This window comes from Prosopis cineraria, unplaced genomic scaffold (assembly GCF_029017545.1).
Source record: "Prosopis cineraria cultivar Desert tree isolate PC_DT_omini unplaced genomic scaffold, ASM2901754v1 PC1, whole genome shotgun sequence".
Classification (NCBI taxonomy): domain Eukaryota; kingdom Viridiplantae; phylum Streptophyta; class Magnoliopsida; order Fabales; family Fabaceae; genus Prosopis; species Prosopis cineraria.
In genome coordinates, this window is record NW_026555332.1 from 53,643,555 (window position 1) to 53,665,843 (window position 22,289).

A 22,289-nucleotide genomic window follows, 5' to 3' on the forward strand; every position below is an offset into this window, starting at 1 on the left:
TTTAATTATTTTTTGTGTGTATATATATATTATCTTATTATTTTAAGCCTAATACTTAATCCTATGTCTTTTGTAAGGTGCCTAACAATAATCAGGCCCAATAAAATTCAAGATGGTAGATGAGTAATTTCCTTCCTCTTGTAGCAGTTGTGCAAGACTAATGCCTATGCTAACAAGAAGTTAAGGTTTTCTCTTTTGGGGCAGAAAAAAGTTAAGAATAGTGAAGCTTGTTATATGAGAAAATCTTGATCTACTCTCTAAAGAAATTATTGAAAACATGAGAGTACCGTGCCACTCTGGACTATTATATACTTTTAGACCATGCTAATCATTTGTACTATTTTCCTAATATCAAATGTAAGTGTGACCCAAAAAATATCAAATGTAAGAAAATGTGCAGCTGTGCACTACAAATGCGTTCAATAATGGAATTATTGAAAACACGAGAGTACCATGCCACTTTGGACTATTATATACTTTTAGACCATGCTAATCATTTGTACTATTTTCCCAGTATCAAATGTAAGTTTAACCCAAAAAATATCAAATGTAAGAGAATGTGTAGCTATGTACTACAAATGGGCACTTCTTCCTGAACCTCTTGTGAAATAAGCCTTTCCTAATACTGATTCTAATCTTCATGCCAAAGTTTTTGATCTATGCACACCAGCAAAAGATGAAATTTCAACCTTCTTAGTCGCCACCTTCATCAAGATGTGATAAAACAAATTACCCTTATGCAACCCCTTAACCCACATGGTGAAAATGATATTCTTTGCTGGAGACCTTCCTCTGACAGAAATTTCACTATTAAATCTACCTACAATGCATTGGGTCTTTAAAATGAACAAAACAATTCTGACATTTAGTTCAAAATTTAGAAATGGCCTACCTATAAAAAAAATTCAAATATTTCCTCTGAAAAGCTGCTTGGGATCGTCTTTAGTCAAATTTTGTAATAGACGAGGGGTGTAAACATAATGCAACACTCCTGCACTTTTGGTTGTAACTCTCCTGATTCTTCAATACACATTCTATGCTATTGTAAGGAAGCAAAGGAGGTCTGGCTAAAATTAGTCAAACCTTCCAAACTGAATACTTTCTTTTCTTTGAATGTGTAGGACTGGATAGCTTGGAATGCTACGAACGAGATAAGGAAGGTTAACACAAGAAGAACGCATTGGTAGAAGTTTTTTGCTCATGTCTGTTGGAGTATATGGAAAGCAAGATGCAAGAAAATTTATTATGAAGATGATATTCAAGACAAAGACATTGCCTTTTGTTACGCCCATCAAATAAGCAATGATACGTGGCTTTTATCTAGAGAAATATCTTAAATAAAGACAGACTCAGATATGAAGCAAAATGGTATCCTTTGAAAGTAAGGTAGGTTAGACTCGATATTGATAGCTCTGTTAATTCTTATGGGGCAGTTGCTTGTGGTGGAGTCTTTTACGATGACAAAGGAAATTGGATTATGAGATTTTTTAAATATCTTAGCTACCAACCTAGTACAACGGCTAAATAATCAAGCATTTTAAAAGGTCTCCAACTTGGTTAGAATGCTAAACTTATTAAGATCAATTTACACACTGATTCTATGGAAGCCCTCTCTCATCCAGCATAACTTCTTTAATAGTCATCCTTTAACGTCAAACATCAAGAAAATCATGGAAACTTATTATGAAAACTGGTCAGTCACCTTTGATCATGACTTTAGAGAAATAAACAAATGCGTTGATCTGCTTGCACGTCAAACCTATCATAAAAATTATGATCTCATTATTTATAACGATCCACCTATATAGCTTGCAGGTCCATTCTGGACTCTAATCTAACCTGACTTTTGTAATTCCTTATGGCTTTGTCCGTCTCCTTGCATTAAAAAAATGCATTCAATAAATCTTGGTTACAGTCAAACACACCAAGTTTAGTCACCAGTTGAATTCTCCACGTGTTTTTTTTATTGAAGTTCTCTACATGTTATTACCAGTCATTTGTAGAGTTTATCAACAAGAGCACTTCTCCAATATATATAGTATCTCTACTTGATACTCTCTCCGTTTTTATTTATATGAGAAACTATCACTTTTTACTCTTTTTTTATATAAATAAAATTTTTGATTTCAATAAGCATTTATTACGCATTTTCTAAATCATCCCTTATAATTTATATTAATGAGAAATAATTAATACATACTCATGTTGTTTAATATAGGGCATTTTAGTCTAGTTTTTTTATCTTCAAACATAATTATTATGATTAATCAACTTTTTTAAATTGTGTGATACAATTTTTTTTTTTTATATAAGAAAATGGAGAGCATAAGTTAGGGGAAAAGAAGTCAAAAATTAGAGTGAACAAGTAAAGAAAAAACTATGCAATCAAGAGAAGACAATAGAACTCCAGATTAAAAAATACAGGAAAATAAAAGAACATAAAATAGTAAAATACCTGACCTAATAACCTTGGCGCAGGGGAGGTCACAACATTTATGTCGTTTGGAGACAAGCGAAGAGATGCCGACGCTTGGAATAATGAAGAGAGATCAAAGAACACAACCGTCACAGGAGGCGGGCACATGGATCAAGATGCACGGTGTGAAGGGAAAAGGAAAAATGAATAAACAGAGCACACAAGGAATGAATGCAAACCACCGAATTAAGAGCAGATGGGCAAGCGCACTTGGGAAACATATCTGGGACTGGGAGGAGACCATCGGAAAATAGAAGAACGACGCATGGGCCAAGGAGAGATGACGGGCAACAGTGTAGCGGGGAGAAGGCGTGTTGAGGCACATGACGATTGACAAGAAATTTTAAAAAAAGGAGGGAAGCGTGAAAAGGCGAGCATTGAAAGGGACTGGGAAGCATCTGCACGACACCCAGTCCAACCCTAAAGAATTGATCCTTCAAGGTCAAGTTTAAAGAGGTTGATTTTTTAAATTTAATTATATTTTAAAACTCTATTTATAATAGTCTGACTCTAGCCTTCAGGATCTTAGTCCTAATTATTTTTTTGAATTTTTCAATTTAAAATTTAAAAAAAAAACATATTTAAAATTTTAATAAAGTTATCGCACATTATATTAAGTCTAGAAAAATAAAATAAAATCAACTCACACAACAAAAATTTTAAGTTTGATAAAAAAAAATTTCAAAATCAATTTCGACATCAATTATACGTTAGTAGTATCATCAGTTAAATTTTGATGATTTTTATTATCATCAACTTCAATATGATTTGATCATTCTCCTTGTGGATCCTCATCTATGACAAATGTGTTAAATTTTTCATATCTTCCTTCTTCAATCTTCATTCTCATTATTTGCAATAAGTAATAAATCAAAATCATAATTTTAAGGTATTTAAAAAATGTAAAAATATTTAAAGTAAGCAAATAACAATGTGCGTGTTACTGTTTGGATTAGAGAGTGAATGCTAAATTTGAGTGATGTGATTTTTTTTTGTTTATTTTTATGTTATTTTTCAAAAAAAAATCTATTAGGGCATAAAAGAGCCGACCGTGACCTTAAAAGGCCGACCTTTTTATTTTTAAGCTTAAAAAGTTCGATTACCTTTTTTAAAATCAAAATAGCAACATAACCCTTAATTTTTTCGAACTTAAAAGAACTGACCCATGAGCTCAACCTTTAATTGATGACTCTAACAACAAACCCCCATGCAAGCCAACACTATTCATCTGAGCCAACACTATTGATCAGCACAGTAAACTATGAGAAGAGCCACGCCCCATGACCGGCTAGGCGTGATGATAAATGAAGAAAAACATTGATAACTTTTTTATTAATAATGACATCCATTCTCTCTATTTTTTTCCCTCCACTTACTCCATCCTCATCATTCAAATTATTTTATTAATTAATTTTTTTAAATAATAAGATTAATGAACGGTGGGATCGGGAAGTGGAAGGAAAAAAAATAAAAAGACCTTCATTCCACCATTCATATTCAATATCGATGAGATATGAAAACCGACGCTGCTTTAAAGAGAACGAGGGATTTAATAAATTTCATGTGATGAGAACTTCTGTAGGATGAATCATTCCCTAATCCCTATAATCATTTATCTGGTATCATTTGAAGGAATTGTAACGTTGATCGTGAACATGAAACAGAAGAAAGAGATGCTAAAAGTCCAGTCCTAATATCATTTAACGTCCAAGGTGACCTTTCTTTGACCCATTTCAAGTGCTCCGAGGCAGTTTGAATCTCTCTTGCATCTGCTAAATATTTTAACAAAATTAAATGCGATTCTGCGCCTCCTATTCCGGGACTAAGACTGCAAATAAACTTTGAAGCAGTCATAAGATGTCCTGCATTGAAAATACCCAAGATTAATATTCAGTTGCTAAGCATGCTAGCTTGCAAAATTTGAAGACACCATCAATTGTTCAAGTCGAGAATACCTTTACTGCAGAGGGATAATATAAACGTGGTCAATATGTCTCTGGCAAGCATAGTGTCTTGTTTGATGGACTTGTTATAGAGCTCAAAAGCTGCTTCAAGCTTGGCTTCTTTGCAAAGTCCTTCCAGAAGAGAAGTATAAGTTGCGGCATCAGGTTCCAACCCTTTTTCCAACATGTGGTAAAATAGCCTTTGAGCCTCTTCAATTTGTCCTTCCTCACAAAATTTTCGTATAAGAATATTGTATGTCTTCAAATTCCCACAACAGTGACTAGCAAACATCTCATCCCAAAGCTTTTTAGCAGGGCGCAGTAGATCCTCCCTACAACATGCTTCTATCAAATAATTATAAGATGAGACATCCGGGCCTATTCCTTTCTTCTTCATGTCTTGTAAAACTCCATAGCCTTCTTTAACTCTCCCAGCCTTGCACAAAAGTGATAACATCGCATTGTAACCCTCTAAATCTTCAAAAAAGTTGTGACAGTTCAAAACCTCGAATACCTCCAACAGTTTATCAACCTTGCCATGCTTACACAGGTTCCTACCCAAATTACTCAAGGTTAAAAGAGATGGGAATCTCTCTTTTCCAACCATGAAGTTCAAAAACACAATTGCTAAATCAGGATCAATGGTTGAAACAGATCCTATCAATATATTGAGAACGTCATCCTCAATAGGGAAATTACCACTAACTATTATCTCCCCCAACTCTTTTGCTTCAGATATCAGCCTCTCCGAGATCAGGGCAAGAATTATGTCCTTGTAATCGTCAGCCCTTGGAGCCACTCCTAATTTCCTCTTCTTTTTCAGTACCTTTTCCTTATCAACCACATTCCCCATCGATTGAAATGCTACCGCAATAATTCTATACGCCATGAAATCAGATTTCCATCCCCTGTTCCTCAGTTCATCCAGTATCCAGAAAGCCTCGGACACCCTTGATGCACGGCAGAGCCCGTGGATGATCAGAACAGCTACCACAGAACCATTAATCCCTGAACTGCTTTTTGTAACCTCATCTAGTATGCTCAATACTTTCTTAAACTCACCCGTTTTACAGAGCCTCCATATAAACACCCCAAAACCAAGTGTACTTAAAGGGACGTTTCGTTGAGCCATTTCGCCAAACACTTTCTCTGCACTATCCAAGTACCCATCAGATGCCAAAGCAGCCAGAAGCGAGTTACACGTCTCGCTTCCTATTTCCGGAATAAGATAGGACACTTGGCCAAAAACTAAAAAAGCATTATGGGTTTTCCTCCCAACGATCTGAGAAGCAATTATGGAGCGGTAAACAGAAGGATCAACAGAAAATTTCAGGTCTTTAACCTGTTTCAAGAGGGAGTCAATGGCACTGAATTGGCGGGACAGGGAGAGGGATTTGAGAACGGATTGGTAGGTGATGGGAGTGTGGGCGAAGCCAGGTTGCTGGGATGCCCAGTTGAAGAAGCCCAGAGCGAGGGAGTGGTGATTGAGAAGCAAGGGATCGATGACAGTGGCGACGAGCGAGGGAGAGAGAAGACGGCGGCAACCGAGTTTGTGGAGAACGTGCTCGAGAGAAGGATTCCATGAACGTGTTGGCTTGGCGTGGTTTGAGGCCGAGATCAGAGCTCCGCTTATTCGAACCGCCAAATCTGCCGCTGCTTGGGATTTCATCAAACAGATGGGCGATAGGCGACCATCTCCAAGTTTCAATCTCCCACACCCCTCCTCCCCCCCCCCCCCCCCAAAAAAAAAAAAAAAAAAAGCTAAATGGCTTGAGTACATCCAGGCACTAGGTTGTGCAGCGACACTGCAGCACCCCTTCAAGTCTGGCTAAAGCGGAAGATAAGTGTCGAATTTAAAGGATCGAATTTGAAGACCGTGTTTAAATAAAAATTTAAATTTAAAAAATTAAATTTTTGTTAAAGTAATCAAACTTTAAGTGTTAATCTTGGTAAATCTTATAGAAAAAGACTCAAGTCCAAGTTACTCTTTAAGTCTTGATAAGTTAAGTTATCTTATATATATACATACATATATATATTTGACTAATAATAATATAATTTGGTTAATATTTATTGTAGATGATGAATAAGAAATTGTAGAGATAATTAACATTAAATCTATACTTTTATCTTCAACACATGAACCTGCATCTAAAGGATCTAATATTTTATTTTTAGATGATGATGAGAATTTTGATTTACATTGATAAAAATTTTAATATTCATCTTAAATTTAAAATTGTAAATCTTTGTTGAATTTATATTGAATTTTATGTAAGATTTTAATTTATTTTATATTAAATTTTAGAATATTTTATTTAAATTAAAATAGATTTTTTTGGAGAAAGAGGGTTTAAGGGTCTGGCCCTAAGTCCTATAAATAAGGGTTGGGCCCCAAAAATAAATCAAAATTTAGGTAATCGGGCTTTAGGGCTTGAGCCCTTAAGGGTCGAGCCCACCTTGATTCACACCTCTAAGTCTGCCCTATGAAGTTCAGTACATTAAACTGGAATGCAAAAGCTTTTGAGCTTTAAAACAAAGCATGAGCTTATAAGGGCCAGCCTTAATGGGTCAAGAGGCTAAACAAGTTAACCTTGCAGGGTCAAGGGCCAGCCCATTTAGGCTCATTTATTTATTTATATTTTAAAATATTATTTATTATAATAATATTATTGATATTTTTGATAATGTTTTAAATATTTAGTTGTTATAGTAGTTTTTTGTTTATTATTCTTAAATAAAGTTTGGTTTGTTTAATTCTAGACAACATACAAGGTAAGATAACATCAAATTGAGGTCAAAATAGCAAAAAAGAACTAATTTTGGCACAATTATGCTCCCATATAAAATTTTATGTTGCAGCATAAATAACAAAATCCATGACAACAGCAAAAGACTATCATGATAGACTTCATGCCTAAATTTTTGGCGTACACAAAATCTTTGTCCGACATCCGATTGAGATGATTTAAGTGTCCACAAAAAGCTCATTCAATGAACTAGTTAATGGCATTGGTCTCATTTACAAATTCTATCATCAAAAAGTTAGACACTCAGAATTAAAACTACTACTTCCTCACATTTCTCAATTTTTAAAGGGTCCAAAACTCAAGCCAAGTGCTATTAGCCTACACAACTACCCAGACTATACTCAAGGGACTTAAAATGACCTATGCAATACATATATATACCACAGATCATATTTTTACTCCTCAACCCCAAATTCATCAAAAGCAAATAGGGAGGTCATCATCATTCAAATTATCCAATTGCATAATTATAACTCTCAAAATAACTTTAAACATACTTGCACAATATTTTGGCCCTGAAGAAGCATGTTTAACTCATATAAACTGACCAAGAACATCAAAACACCAACTAACAATCACATATGAATGCAATAGTGCAACTAATGGACATAATTATCCTAGTTAGTAATATCATAATAATTACACATTAATCAAAAATATTTGAGGCATTACAGTAGAAAATTCATTCTTAAACTTCATATGCCTTTCCCTTATCCTGATCAGAGTTAGCCCTATAAAATGTTAAATAAGGTGTGAGTACAACTACTCAGTAATTAAGTTTTTCCTAATCTATACAGTTGCATATCTATTAAAAACAGATGCAACTGGCATTAAATGCACGTATAAAGCATGTATGACAACGTATAGCCTTAGCCAAAACAATAACAATCATATGATCGAGCTTCAAACACATATATATATATATATATATATATATCAATAATGTACAACCTAAGGTTACAATAATACCAACCATGTGCCCCTAAACAGTACTTAACCACAATATTAATAACCATGTGGCCGAACTAAATGCATGATCATATGCCAACCTTATACCCTCCTAATAGGTTGGTGCAGGATGCTCATAAGCCTGAGATGCTCGACCCGACTCGAGTAAAATATGCCCAACCCGAGCCCTAAAAATATTGCCTGATACTGTATAGGCATGGTCGGACTGAGCTCGATGTTCGGGTTGGGTAAGGTTTAGGGCTGGGGTATCCAACCAATTGACCCTGCCCGGCCCGAGATATAATATATTTTTTATAAAAATAATGATATAGGATGTAATTTGTTACCTTGATGGGGACATAAATAGTGTTTAATTGTTTATCTTTACTTCACTCCTCACTCATTCCTTTTTTTTATGTGCCTTAATGATCAAGTTTGTAAACCTTAGGTTGAATATTTCTATATTCCTTAGAATTTAGAACTAGACAGCACTTGTGACTTGCATGAAAAATTCCTTCCATATTTTCTTTACCATTAAGTTTTTTAATGACACCATAATATTTTTACTAGTGATATTTAACAATCTGTTACTTTTAAAATAAGAGCTTGGAAGTGATTAATTGATGGGAATAATTAATCTGCTATAATGTCTATCAGATTTTTATGGATGGTTCTAATTTTTTGTTTTGGTAAGACAAGGCTGAGACCTTACCCGAGGTGCCTGATCCCTGCTATCCCGGCTCCTCCAAAATCGAGCATCTTTCGAGTAAGGTCAAGCTTTGGGCATAGTTTTTTTGTTCGAAGATATTTAGGGCAGAGCAACGGGTTAATGGGCTACCCTACCTGACCTTGCCCATGCACAGCCTTACCTCATAATTACCTCTAACATGAAACTGGTGGCTATGCCCTTCACGAACTAACCCAACCTTCTACTTATGAAGAGCTACCTGATCAAGGTCAACTCACTCACTTGTGTAATCCGATTTCCCCCAATACTAACAACCATGGAGTGTCGTATCCCTAATCTAGCCTCCTCATGAACTAGTGGAGATTAATTAGGTTTAAGTTCCTAATAAAACAAGTGAGATAGTCCTGAATCAACCATAGGACAAGGGCCACCTCTCAATTCCAATGATTGATGCCAAGACAAGTTTTCGATTCCAACGATCACTACCAATACTACGTTTATTTACCAATCTACTCCTCTTCCTAGGTGAATTCCTGCCAATGATCATGTTATGCACATTGTGAATACCGTATTTTATTCGGGTCCTAATAAATAAATAAGATAATATCCATAGTAAAATAAAAATGAAAATAATAAGAATAAAAAAATATTATATGAGAAAATATAAAAAAATTAGGTACAAAGATAATAAAAAAATATATATTCAAGCTATATCACAATATAATAATTGAAATAATCATAATATAATATAATCTAATATTACAATGTGAAGATTTCAAAATAGTATAGTCTAATCTTATTTGAAGATCTCAAGATAACCTAATATCTAACATTAAGATTTGAAGATTTTAAAATAATATAATAATCAGGATATAATAATAGAAAAGATAACAATTAATATCCAATCTCTAAATAATAATAATAATAATATAAGAATATATAAAATACTAATATTGATCACGATATGATTGAGACATTAGAGAAACCTTAAGTGAATAAGTCTGTATAAAGGAAAATAAAGATAGAGCATAAGATAATTAGATAGAGACTCAATGAGATAGTTAGATAAAGACTCAAGGAGACAGTTAGAGAGAGGACGATAGATATTCAAGCAAACCGAGATTCATAAAGGTAAGTTTATATTCTCTCATCTTTAAGTATGAACTAAAATTTATTCCTTCATTGGTCACTTGTTTCACACGTAACATTGTAAGAATCAATTCCTCAGTCCTTACTTGCATCATCCTTAGACATTAAATAAGATGTGAGAACAAATTCTTATTTTCCTCTTGCATCATTTGTTTCCTTGATTGCTTTATCATTAAACATTAAGGTGTCAAATAAGAAGAAATCTTTTGAAGTTATAATAGACAGTTTAATGAATAACCTCGGCATCATTTGAAAGGTATTCATGAAGGTTTTACCTAATTTATTTATTGTGAGAGACTTTCAGAGTCCTTATAAATTTTTAAATTAATTAATTTAGTATATATAGGGATAAATTATCAACTTGTGCGTCTGTAAGGCATTTTATATTTTTGATCGCTTGAGACTTTCAGAGTCCACGCAAGCTAATAAATCAATTAACTTATTCTATGTAGCGAGACATTATTGCATGTACATAATTTTGAAATCGTCAGCTGTGTGAGACTTTTAGAGTCCTTACATATTTATAAGTCAATTAATTTATCCTATGCAGCAATAAATTATCGCAAGTACATATTTCAAAAAATTAAAAGTAAATTATTTTCCTAAAAATAAATAAAATAAAATAAATCATATTTGAAAGATTGATTTGGGTATATGAAATTTTCATAAATATTATCAAAATATTTTTTCAAGATTATCTCTCAAAATTTTGTCACAAATAAAGAAACAAAATATTTTCTTAAATAAAAACTACAAACCAACATTAAAACTATTTTATAAAAATTAATAAGTAATATTTTCTTTAAAAAATTTCAACCAAGAGACATGCATTTTTATCCCGAACTACGTGAGCTTTAATCCCTTAAAAGGGTACGTATACCTTAGGGTTTTATCTTAGGTCAAGTCTAACTCATAAATAAATAAAATTTTTCCTTTTAATTTTCTAACCTTTTTTATCTTATTTTTTTATTAAGGATAATTAATATCTTTTTAAGGCCATTTAAATTTATATAGTTAACTTAAGGTAAGCATTTACATGAATGGGTGTTGTAAGGTGCTTAACAACTTTATTGCACACAATCGATTCCCTTATCCTTTTCTCTATATGTAGACCACACGTCAAAAAGATTTTCAAAGTTACTTGTAAAATTTTGGTGGCGACTCCAAAATAATTATATTTTTTATTCAATTTTCCTTCCCAGGAGATTTTGAATCGGGCGCGAACACGTATACCACATATTCATGCACATCGATCATCAATCACATAACATGGATTCACATATCGATACTTAAATAATCCACTCCACATACCAAATACTACATAACAAATGGTACATACTCACATAATCTCAATTATTATCATTATTCATATATAAGTGAACATAACACTTCAACAATATTACATTCTCAAGTATGCCAATTTTGTGTCAAGAGTTTAAAATAGCAAACATGTTTCAAATCATCCATTTCAATAATAATCTATTAATATCCAACTATATAAACTAGGTTTTCCTTGATTATCTTAAACCTTTGAGAGGTCAAAGGTTACCCCTCAATCACAACTTATTTTCCGAGCTTAATGCAAACTCACCAGTGCTTCCTGACGTTAATCTACAATTACATTAACACCCGTCACTATTAGTCAATAAAATCACTATTTTCAATATTTAATTTCATACTTTAATAACTAAATTTCTCAACTATAAAATCAACCCTACATTCAATGAATTCTTTAACTCCTAATAATTTCATTTAGCTCTCAACTTAAATAATCACTAATATATAATCTAACAACCCAAATCATCATCAATGTCACAGATTAGTAACTTCTAACTCTTAAATTTCAACACTTTAATAACCTAATGCTCTAAACTATTGAGTTTAATTATCACATTAGGTTTATTAGCTCTCATTAACTATAACTAACACTAACACAATCCTTAATTAATATCAATGGCAGCCATCTACCTCATGCACCACCATTCATGACATTTTAAGGTATAATTTCATCTATAATTGAGAGCTCACTCTTACAGGTGTATAAAACCACTATATCTAGGCTTAGATAACTCAAACAACTTTTATTAGTCTCACTTAGACTAATGAATTTAGACCTATAGCCTTAAGTTTGAAAATCATCATCTTCCAACTTCAAATCTCACCTCTAAAACATGTAGAGAGAAGAAGAAGAGATAAGGAAGACATACCTAGGTGAAATCAAATTCCAATTACCTTTAAAATGCCTAAGAGTTGATACCCTAGTAGAGGAACAACTCTCTTCATCGCCTCCCTATGTTGTTGGTCTTCTCCCCCTATTTTAGACCCTTTTTTCACATTTTTAAAAAAGCTAATTCTGAAAATTATGCTACAGCATAATGCACTAGACCAAAATCTATTTCTTTTTTACAATTTGAGTTTAAGAGACTTAATTCACTTCTGGACCTAATCTAAAAGCTAAAACCAAACCCAATAACTGTCTCTAACTCAGTTCCTTTTATATTTAAATTTATAAATTTACAACTCTTTCCTTCTTTTAAGAATTTTATCCCTAAAAATTAAACAACTAATAACAATACACTCCTATTGAAACTAGTGAAGGCACTACTACTCTATCTTTTCCTTAGCTTTCCAAGTAGCATCCCCAAGGAGCCATTTCTTTCTTAAGTACTAATGTCAAAACAAGTCTTATTGTTTTTCCCAAGTTCACCACCATCATTATCCCTTAATGATCTCTTTTTAGGCTATTTCACTCTTTTTAAAAACACTCTTTTCCATCTATTTTCCTTTTGGCTCTGGCATGAATTCATACTTTAATGGCTTAACCTCGTTATCTTAAACTTATTTGGGCAAACCCTTAATCCAGGTCAACAAGCTCTGAGTCTATTCACAGACCTTCGCATATTCTTTTTAACTATCTAGTAGCTTATTCATCTGTTTGGTTTGGGATAAAGGGATTAAATAGTTCATTCATGTACTATGACTAGTTAGCATACTTTGTTCATAGAATCACCTCCTTACTGTCTACACCATATTAAAGACTCCCTTCCATCTCCATGGCTGAAGAGGGAATCATAAGCACTTTTGATTGTAAATTGGTCCTTCACCAAGTGGCACCAGTATAGGGAATCCTCTTCAATTGACACAAAAGGTTGAGTCTATAAAAGGAGGAGAATCACCCAAGGTGGCAGGGTCACCCCCTGCCTCTCTACCTCCACTAACTATTAAGTAAAACATGATCTCGAACACTATCTCGAAGGTTGATTAAACTATATTATGTAGCACACTTAATGAGTAGTCTATCTAAAGGACTCTAGAGATCCTACCAAAACTTCATTAATTGACCTTTACTAACCTCTTTAAGAAGGCTACCTTCAAAAGTATCCCATGCTTCAAAAACAGACTGCCACGTGAGAAAAGCATTTCTAAATTTTCAAACCCCAAGGATAGGAGTTTCCCCACACTTGTACTTTGATTTTAAACATTGTACCCATAAGGCTTCAATCTCAATTGTCAAACTCCAACAAAGTTTCATTATGAAAACCACATCCCGTTACCTTAAATTCTTAATGCCAAGATCACTATCTTTCTTAGTCTTCGTGACTTGCTTCCAAGCTACAAGGTACATTTTTTTAAGTTCCTCATTTGACTCTATAGGAAATTTCTACTAAGCTTATCAAGATCGTGAATAATACCCTTAAGGAGTAAAGTTGGTTACATGTGATAGCTAGGAAGTGCTAAAAGGACTGCCTTAATGAGAACAATTTGACCAATTGTACTCAAGAACTTACTTTTCCAAGGTGAGAGATGTTGTCTTGCCTTCTAGACAATTGAGCTGAATGTCAATTTTGTGACATGTGAATACATAAGAGGGATCCCTAAATACTTCCCTAAATCAACTGTAATTTTAACACCTAAAACTTGATTAAGCTTAAGCCTTCGATTAAGTTAAATGCTTCTTGAGCAAAACATTTTAGATTTATCCATGTTAATTTTATAGCCCGATGCAACATAAAACTTCTACACTACTTTCTTGATAGCCTCTATTAGTTGTATTAAAGCCTCTGTAAAGAGTGCAAGATCATCCCTGAAGGAAAAATGGGAGATACACGAGCGTTGCGTTCTGAATCTAGATGTCTTCCATCAGTTTACAGCAAATTCTTCTTTAATGAGCTGGCCCAGTGTTCCATGCATAGTGCAAAAATATATGGACTAAGTAGGTCTCTTTGACTAATGCCTTTAGAAGGATGGAATTTTAGACCATTTTCCCCATTTCACAACACTCGTATAGAAGCTGTATTAATGCAGGCCATGATTAGATTAAAAAAGTGGTGTTCCAAACCAATTTGTACTAAAGTATCTTGGATGAAACTCCAATCCATTTGGTCATAAGCTTTCTCCATGCCAACCTTAATTGCCACATATGCCTTCTTCTATTTACTCATTCTTATCATGTGAATAACCTTCCAAGCAATACTGATATTGTCATAGCCTGTTTTTCCTAAGACAAAACTGCAATGCTCTTGAGCTACAAGCCCATTCATCACAACCTTCAATTGATTGGCAAGAAGTTTTGTAACGATTTTGAAACTCATATTACATAGAGAGATTGGCCGAAACTCCTTTAAAGAAGGTGGCGTGCTCAACCTTTGGTATAAAGACAATACTAGTATGATAAATATCCTTAACCATACTCAAGTTTGAGAATAAATCCTAAACCAAAACAAAGATTTTATAGCCTACTAGATTCCATTGAGTCTACAAGAAATGTTCTTGCAAGCCATCCGATCCTAGTACCTTAAAAGCCCCAATAAAAAAAGCAGTATTTTTACTTTAGTAAGGTCAATTCTTCTTTGAATCCAATCTAGCTCTATCTAAGAAATACTTGGGAAAGCTGATGGACTACTTAACATTATTAGTTAGCTCTAAATCCTTGGTGTAAAGTCCCTTGAAATATTGATTGGCCATATTTTTCAAAGATGACGACTCTTGTACTCAATTTCCATTTTAATCTTTAAGAGATGAAATTTTTTGCCCCTTACATTTAGAGATTATGAAGGCATAAAAAAAACCTTGTATTTTTATCTCCAACCTATAGCCACTTACACCTAACCAATATAATTCTTCTTAAGTTATAACTTCATGATCATCATACCAGAGTTGAGCTTTAAGTTGTTTGAGGCCTGATTGGAATTGGGAACTATTTCTCCTTTCAACACCTTCAATCGTGCAGCTAATTTCCCTCTCTATAAAGGGTTTTGTTGTATTTATATGAATACACGTAACCCAGAAGCCTTGCACCTATATTGGGCTTTTATTCTTAATAACTTAACAAGAATAAAATTTAATATATTCTTATATTGCATTTTTAAAATGGAGAGAGAAGATTTTAATCAATTGAATTAAAAAAATAAATGAGATTGAAAATTTTTAATGTAGAGAAATTGCAAAGAAAAAGCTAAGTGGAATAAATTAAAATTTTGTCATAAAATTAATTAAAAATTTTAAATCACACCGCTCCATTTTATTTTAAAATTTTCATTTATTAAAATTTCCTGTTGACCCTACCCCCTTTAAACCCTTAATTCATATCTAATTTAAACCAGAGGTGTTAAAGTGAAAGTTGACTCCATTTGTAATCAATTCTCACTTTGACACCTCTAATTTTTGGATTTAATCAAATTAGTTTAACTATCTCAAATTGTTAAAAATTTATTTTTTTTATTTTTTTCTTTTTTCTGAGTCCATTGATTGTGTGTGAATATTATTTTGGCCAATTTATACATTTAATTTTATTTAAAATTACAAAATAAATACATTTAACTAATTAAAAATTAATTTTTTTTGGATAATTTAAATGAAATTTAGATAATATTTATATTTAAAGAAATGTATTTTAACCTAACATATGTGACTTAACAGTCAATTAATGGTTAAGCAGAAAATAAAAAAAATTTTGTATTTTATAGCTATACATACTAAAAAAGGTTAATATAGATTTCAAAAATAAAAAAAAGTATCATTAATTAAAATAAAATAAAGGGCAGGACAAAATATTTTATTTTTTTATATACGAGTTTCCTATTAATAATTTATTTTTTCAGGTCCCATGCCAATTTCATTTACCACAGGGCCCACATTACTCAGAGGGGCATTATAGATTTACCATGCCCATCCGACCTTAATTACAATATATTATATATAGATATAGATTATATAATTATTAATAAATAAGATTGTAGATATAGATTATTGATGTCTTACGGTTAGCTCATGACAGTAATTTCCGTTAGAGTTAATTAATTTTATTTCTAAAGTAAATAAATGTAAAAAATTTATTTACAAAGGATAACATGGATAGTAAATTTTTTAAATAAGCAAATACGATACTTTTTCAAATTAATTAAAATTTTTTATTTTTCAAATTTTATTTAATCACTTTTCAGAAAGAAGCGTGTAATGCAGTAATTGCGAAAGAGGGAACCCTGCCAATTACTTTTCCGGTGAGAAATATACTTATTCTTTGTTAAATATTTTTTTACAATTTGTGATTCCAATTTAAAAAAAAAAAAAAAGGCCCAGTTAGCTTATGAAACCCTTGCGCAGCCGCGCCCCTCACGTCTAAATCTAAACCCTAATCCCAACGGTCATTTCCAAGCGCCGACCTTCGCGGGCGAGGGTAAAATTGTGGGTTTCTTGACTGACACGAGATGATCAAACGGCTAAAATATGGTTTTCCTCTTCTCTTCCTTTCGCGCCCAGCAGATTGATGGATCGATCCCAGCCTTCACGAATTAATCTCCCGAGGAGGAAATGTGCGCTGCTTGAGGGCATGAATCAGGTTTGGAAATCGTTTTAGATTCAGCACTAGTGGCCCGTCTAGTTTACTAGCGTACAATGTTTTGCTTGTCTCTGATCTAACAAAAAGTTTTCAAATCTCCGGTGCGTCGGAAATATTAAAAAGAAAGAGAAATTCCAGGTCCAGTCTTCTGAATAGGTATTGTATTTTTTTCCTAACCTTTTTAACTCGCAATACCTGTAGAAAGATCCAGGTCCAGTCTTCTGAATAGGTATTGTATTTTTTTCCTAACCTTTTTAACTCGCAATTCCTGTAGAAAGATCAATTTCTCTTTTTGTTTATGTTTGCTTTGATTTTATTATATTTTGATTTTAGCCTTTGGTTTTATATTGACATCTTTTGTACCTGACGTTGAATGTTTCTGAGGCTTTATATAGATATTCTCACATCATATTTTGATTCAACGGTGGACAGAGCCTGAGACGGTATAAGCTTAATTATCGGTGGCCTAATACAAGGTGCAAAGATAGATGTCGGGGTTTGCTTTTAGCCTTTAACATGTTTGGGTTGCCAGTATCACCCATAAATTTCTTGAGTTTGATTTTAACCTTGAAATTGAATCATTTGCGGAAGAATCTTATCATTACAAACTAAGAGGTTATTTAGAGTTAGACTTGATAGGAGAATCTTATCATGACAAGCGCATATTACGTGCAAAAAACATGGCTGTACCAAAATAAAGCACTTCGTAATTTATTTATTTTTGTTTCTTGCGGGCCTAAAGCACATCCTTTATGTATTTTCAAAAGATATTATATGTGGGTTTATAAACAACTACAATGTGCTGTGTATCTTAGCTGCCGATTGAATAAAAATCGTTCTTTCTTTTTCTGTTTGTATTCCATAAAGTGGTGTTTGAAAACTTTGCGTTAGCAAATATCTGAATTTGGAAATTTACTCAAATTTTAAAAGCTAAGCTGTTGTAATTTCTTTTTCATGAATGCTTTGTGTTTGGTCAGAACAACATATGTGCTTTCTAAAGAAATGACATTCTTGTGATTTGAAATAGATGCCCTTGTTTTGGTATTGGAACTTGTATCTATAATGCTCTCCTACGAGGCTTAATGACATTTGTATCATTTGATGCCTTCATTAAATGCGCATAGATGGAATCATGTGGAGTTGACTTTTCCTCTTCTACTTAGATTCACCATGCCTTTGCTGCACGTAGCCCCCTTACATGTATGCTATATATATATATATATGTCATTTGCTGACAAATTTGTTCTTTATGCACCTTTGAAAAGCTTGTTGTCCACTGCATCTTTAATAATTCCTTATTATGAATGATCATAGATAAATGTGTGATCATTGAGAATGATTCGGAGTCTTGAGCATGAAATATAAAGATGCCTTGTGTTTTGTTACATTAGTATATTTGACCTCTTGGACAAATGGTTGTTTTTGATAATTTGATTTAAAATTGATTTCCTTACTCTAACATATGACCAAGGATATTAATGCACTATTACAAGGCTCAATGACAATTATATGATTTGATGCCCCATCTAAATATAAATATATTTAATGAGGTTATACCTTTTCTTTTCAGCCTAGACTCTTCACGTCTTTGGTACATTGTAGCCCTCTCTAATATTTGCTAAACATATATTCATCTAACAAATTTCTTTTAGAAGCACACTTGCAAAAATTGATGATCATTGCATCCTTTGATGCTTGATTTGGTTGCCCTTGCCCATTGTGGGAAAAGTGGGATTAGTTAAGAAGCTTGAATATGACAAGCAAAGGTGTCCTAGTTTTGCTTACATGCATGTTTTTGAACCTTTTGGAATATCATATGTGGCTTTTCTATGAAATGGCCATATTTTGATTGAAAATTGATGTCCCTTCTTTGTTATTCCAATTTATATATGCAATGCACTCCTATGAGGCTTAGTGATGCTTGTATCATTTGATGCCTAATCTAAATGTGCATTAATGGAATCATGGCAGGCTTTCTCTCTTTAGCTTAAACTCTCCATGTCTTTGTTACTCGTAGCCTCCATAATGTATGCTTTATATTTGTCCTTGGCGAGCAAATTCCTTCTGTATGAACCTTTGGAAAGCTTGATGTTCACTACATCATTTGTTGGTAATTATGAATTCCCGTATATAAATGTAGGAAAATTGAGAATGATTTGGAGCCTTGGGCATGAAATATGAAGTTGCCTTTTGAATTAAAGCATTCATATATTTGGCCTGATAGACGAATGGTAGTATCTTGATTTAAAATTGATTTCCTTACTTTGACATTTGACCATGGACTATTAACGCACTGGTATGAGGCTCAATGACAATTGCATGATCGGATACTTCATTTAAATGTGCATAAATATATTTAAAAGGGGGCTACATTTGCTTTGTAGCTTAGACTCTTCATGTTTTTGTTGCTTTATAGTCCTCTCACATATTTCATAAACATGTCTTTATTTGACAAATTTCTTTTGCAAACACTTGCAAAGATTGATTATCATTGCATCATTTGATGCTTGATTTGACTACCCTTGTTTAATTGTGGAAAAAGTGAGATTGATTAAAAGGCTTGAATATGACAAATTTCTCTTGGAAGCGCATTTGTAGAGATTGATGGTCATTACACCTTCAATGCTTGATTCGGTTGCCCTTATCTATTGTGAGAAAATTGGGATTGATTGAGGACTTGAACATGGCATGGAAAGGTGTCTTAGTTTGGCTTAGATGCATGTCTTCAGATCCTTCGGAATATCTTACATGACTTATCTAAAATATGGTAATATTTGGATTGAAAATTGATGTCACTTTGATATTCGAATTTATATATGCAGTGCACTCCTACGAGGCTCAGTGACATTTGTATCATTTTATGCCTAATCTGAATGTGCATAAATAAAACCATAGGGGGTCTACTTTTCCTCTTTAGCATAGACTCTTCGTGTCTTTGCTACTCGTAGCCCTCTTACATGTATGCTATATATTTGCCTTTCGTTGGCAAATTTCTTTAGTATGGACCATTTAAAAGATTGATGTCCATAGTATCGTTTGATATCTTTTATGAATGCTCATTTCTAAATGTGGGATAATTAAGTGTGATTTGGAGCCATGAGCATGAAATACAAATTGTGTTGTATTTCGTAGCATTAGTATATTTGGCTTGCTAGACAAATGTTAGTATTTTGATTTAAAATTGATTTCCTTGCTTTGACATTTGGCACAGACGATTAATGCACCATTATGTGCTTTAATGACAATTATATGATTTGATGCCTCATTCAAATGTGCATAAATATATTCAATAGGGGTTTGCTTTTGCTTTGCATCTTCGACTCTTCATGTTTTTGCTGTTTTGTAGTCCTCTCACATATTTCATAAACAGTTTTATTTGACAAATTTCTCATGCGAGCACACTTGCAATGATTGATTATTGTTGCATCATTTGATACTTGATTTGGCTGCCCTTGTTCGATTGTGGGAAAAGTGAGATTGATTAAGAGGTTTGAATATACAAATTTCTCTTGCAAGTGCACCTACAAAGATTGATGATCATTGCATCCTTTGATGCTTGATTTGGTTGCCATTGTCCATTGTAGGAAAAGTGGGAGGCTTGAACATGGCATGTAAAGGTGTCCTAATTTGGCTTAGATGCATGTCTTTGGGCCTTCTTAATATCATACGTGGCTTATCTAAAATATGGTAATATATGGATTGAAAATTGATGCCCCTTCTTTGGTATTCGAATCTACATATGCAATGCACTCCTGCGAGGCTCAATGACATTTATATCATTTGATGCCTAATCTAAATGTGCATAAATGGAACTATGGGGGGTCTACTTTTCCTCTTTAACTTAGATTCTGTGTCTTTACTACTCGTAGCCCCCTTACATATATGCTATATATTTGTCTTTTGTTGGCAAATTTCTTCCATGTGGACTGTTGAATGATTGTTGTCCAGCGTATCGTTTGATCTCTTTTATGAATGCTTATATCTAAATGTGGGATGATTAAGTGTGATTTAGAGCCATGAACATGAAATACTAAGCTGCTTTGTTTTTCGTAGAAATGGTATATTTGGCTTGCTAGACAAATGTTAGTATTTTGATTTAAAATTGAATTCCTTACTTTGACATCTGGCAATGGACCATTAATGCACTATTATGAAGTTCAGTAGCAATTATATGATTTGATGCCTCATTTAGATGTGCATAAATATATTAAAAGTGGGTTTACTCTTGCTTTGCATCTCCAACTCTTCATGTTTTTGTTGTTTTGTGGTCCTCTCATTTATTTCATAAACATATTTTTATTTGACAAATTTCTCTTTCAAGCATACTTGCAAAGGTATCTATTGTCGCATCATTTGATGCTTGATTTGGCTGCCCTTGTTCGATTGTGGGAAAAATGAGATTGATTATACGGCTTGAATATAACAAATTTCTCTTATCAGCGCACTTGCAAAGATTGATGATCATTGCATCCTTTGATGCATGATTTGGTTGCCATTGTCCATTGTGGGAAAAATGACATTGATTATGAAGCTTGAATATGGCATGTAAAGGTATCCTAGTCTGGCGAATATGCATGTCATTATAATGTGGTAATACTTTGATTTAAAATTGATGTCCCTTTTTTGGCTTACATGCGTCCTATATATATTTGTCCTTTCGAAGAGTTCATTTTCAGTCCTTGAAAATACTTGATTTGTCTATGAACTTGAAGCTTTTGAAATATACATTTGGATAATACAAGGCAAAGTCATTGATGACCGCGTCTATCAATTCTAATTGTTTTGCAGTGAAGCATCTAGGCTAGTGCTTTGAGTTTGATTTCAACCTAATGGTGGGGGTATTTTTGAGACCTTTTATTTAGGCTTATGGGTCAAAGGTAATTAAATTGTCTAATCACTAAAATTAAATACTCCATATTTTAAAATAAAAATACTTTTAGAAGAAAATACTTTTATTTATTTTATATATTTTTAAAAAATTGAATGTAAAACTTATTAATGTTTTTATTATCTCTTATTTATTATTACAAACATTTAATTACCCTATTATTTTTATCATATATTTTTCAAACATTTTTAATATATTTTATTTGTATAATAAAAATTATAAATTATAAAAATCAATATCATTTGTAATTTTACACTTAAAAGTAATTTTTATTATATATAATTCAAACATTTTTTAATTTAAGAAATTGACTTTTGAAAAAAAAAAGTGCATCTAGACTTTTTATTATATATAATATAGACAATTTTTGATTTAGCAAACTGATTTTGAAAATAATATATTTAAATATAAATTTTATTATGATAACTTATTTTTGTCAAACTTATTTTTGTCAAATGAATTTCTGACAAATTAATTGTTGGCCATTGAAAAATGAAACAGGCATGATATTAAATACTCTCTTTCATAATATTGGTCATTTGCTATATG

At 32.7% G+C, this 22,289-nt stretch overlaps 1 protein-coding gene and 1 long non-coding RNA gene across 2 annotated transcripts; one reads left to right on the forward strand and one right to left on the reverse strand.

Annotated features, from left to right (window-relative positions):
* Positions 1-3,854: 3,854 nt before the first annotated feature.
* LOC129286770 (pentatricopeptide repeat-containing protein At5g14080) lies at positions 3,855-6,128 on the reverse strand. Its single transcript, XM_054922795.1, has 2 exons — positions 4,432-6,128; positions 3,855-4,338 (listed from the first exon to the last, which is right to left on the reverse strand). Exons 1-2 carry the CDS (start codon positions 6,086-6,088, stop codon positions 4,085-4,087), a joined length of 1,911 nt encoding a protein of 636 aa, XP_054778770.1. The 5' UTR covers positions 6,089-6,128; the 3' UTR covers positions 3,855-4,084.
* A 10,465-nt stretch (positions 6,129-16,593) lies between these two features.
* Positions 16,594-21,608, forward strand: LOC129323146 (uncharacterized). Its single transcript, XR_008596364.1, has 2 exons — positions 16,594-16,990; positions 17,064-21,608. It is a non-coding gene; the product is annotated as an uncharacterized LOC129323146 (long non-coding RNA).
* Positions 21,609-22,289: the final 681 nt, after the last annotated feature.

Bases quoted from the DNA above. Each gene is read 5' to 3' on its own strand.
- LOC129286770 (XM_054922795.1), bottom strand. From the start codon at position 6,088: ATGAAATCCCAAGCAGCGGCAGATTTGGCGGTTCGAATAAGCGGAGCT. The intron at 4,339-4,431 runs GTATTCTCGACT...TTTTCAATGCAG, and splicing joins ATTATCCCTCTGCAGTAAAG to GACATCTTATGACTGCTTCA.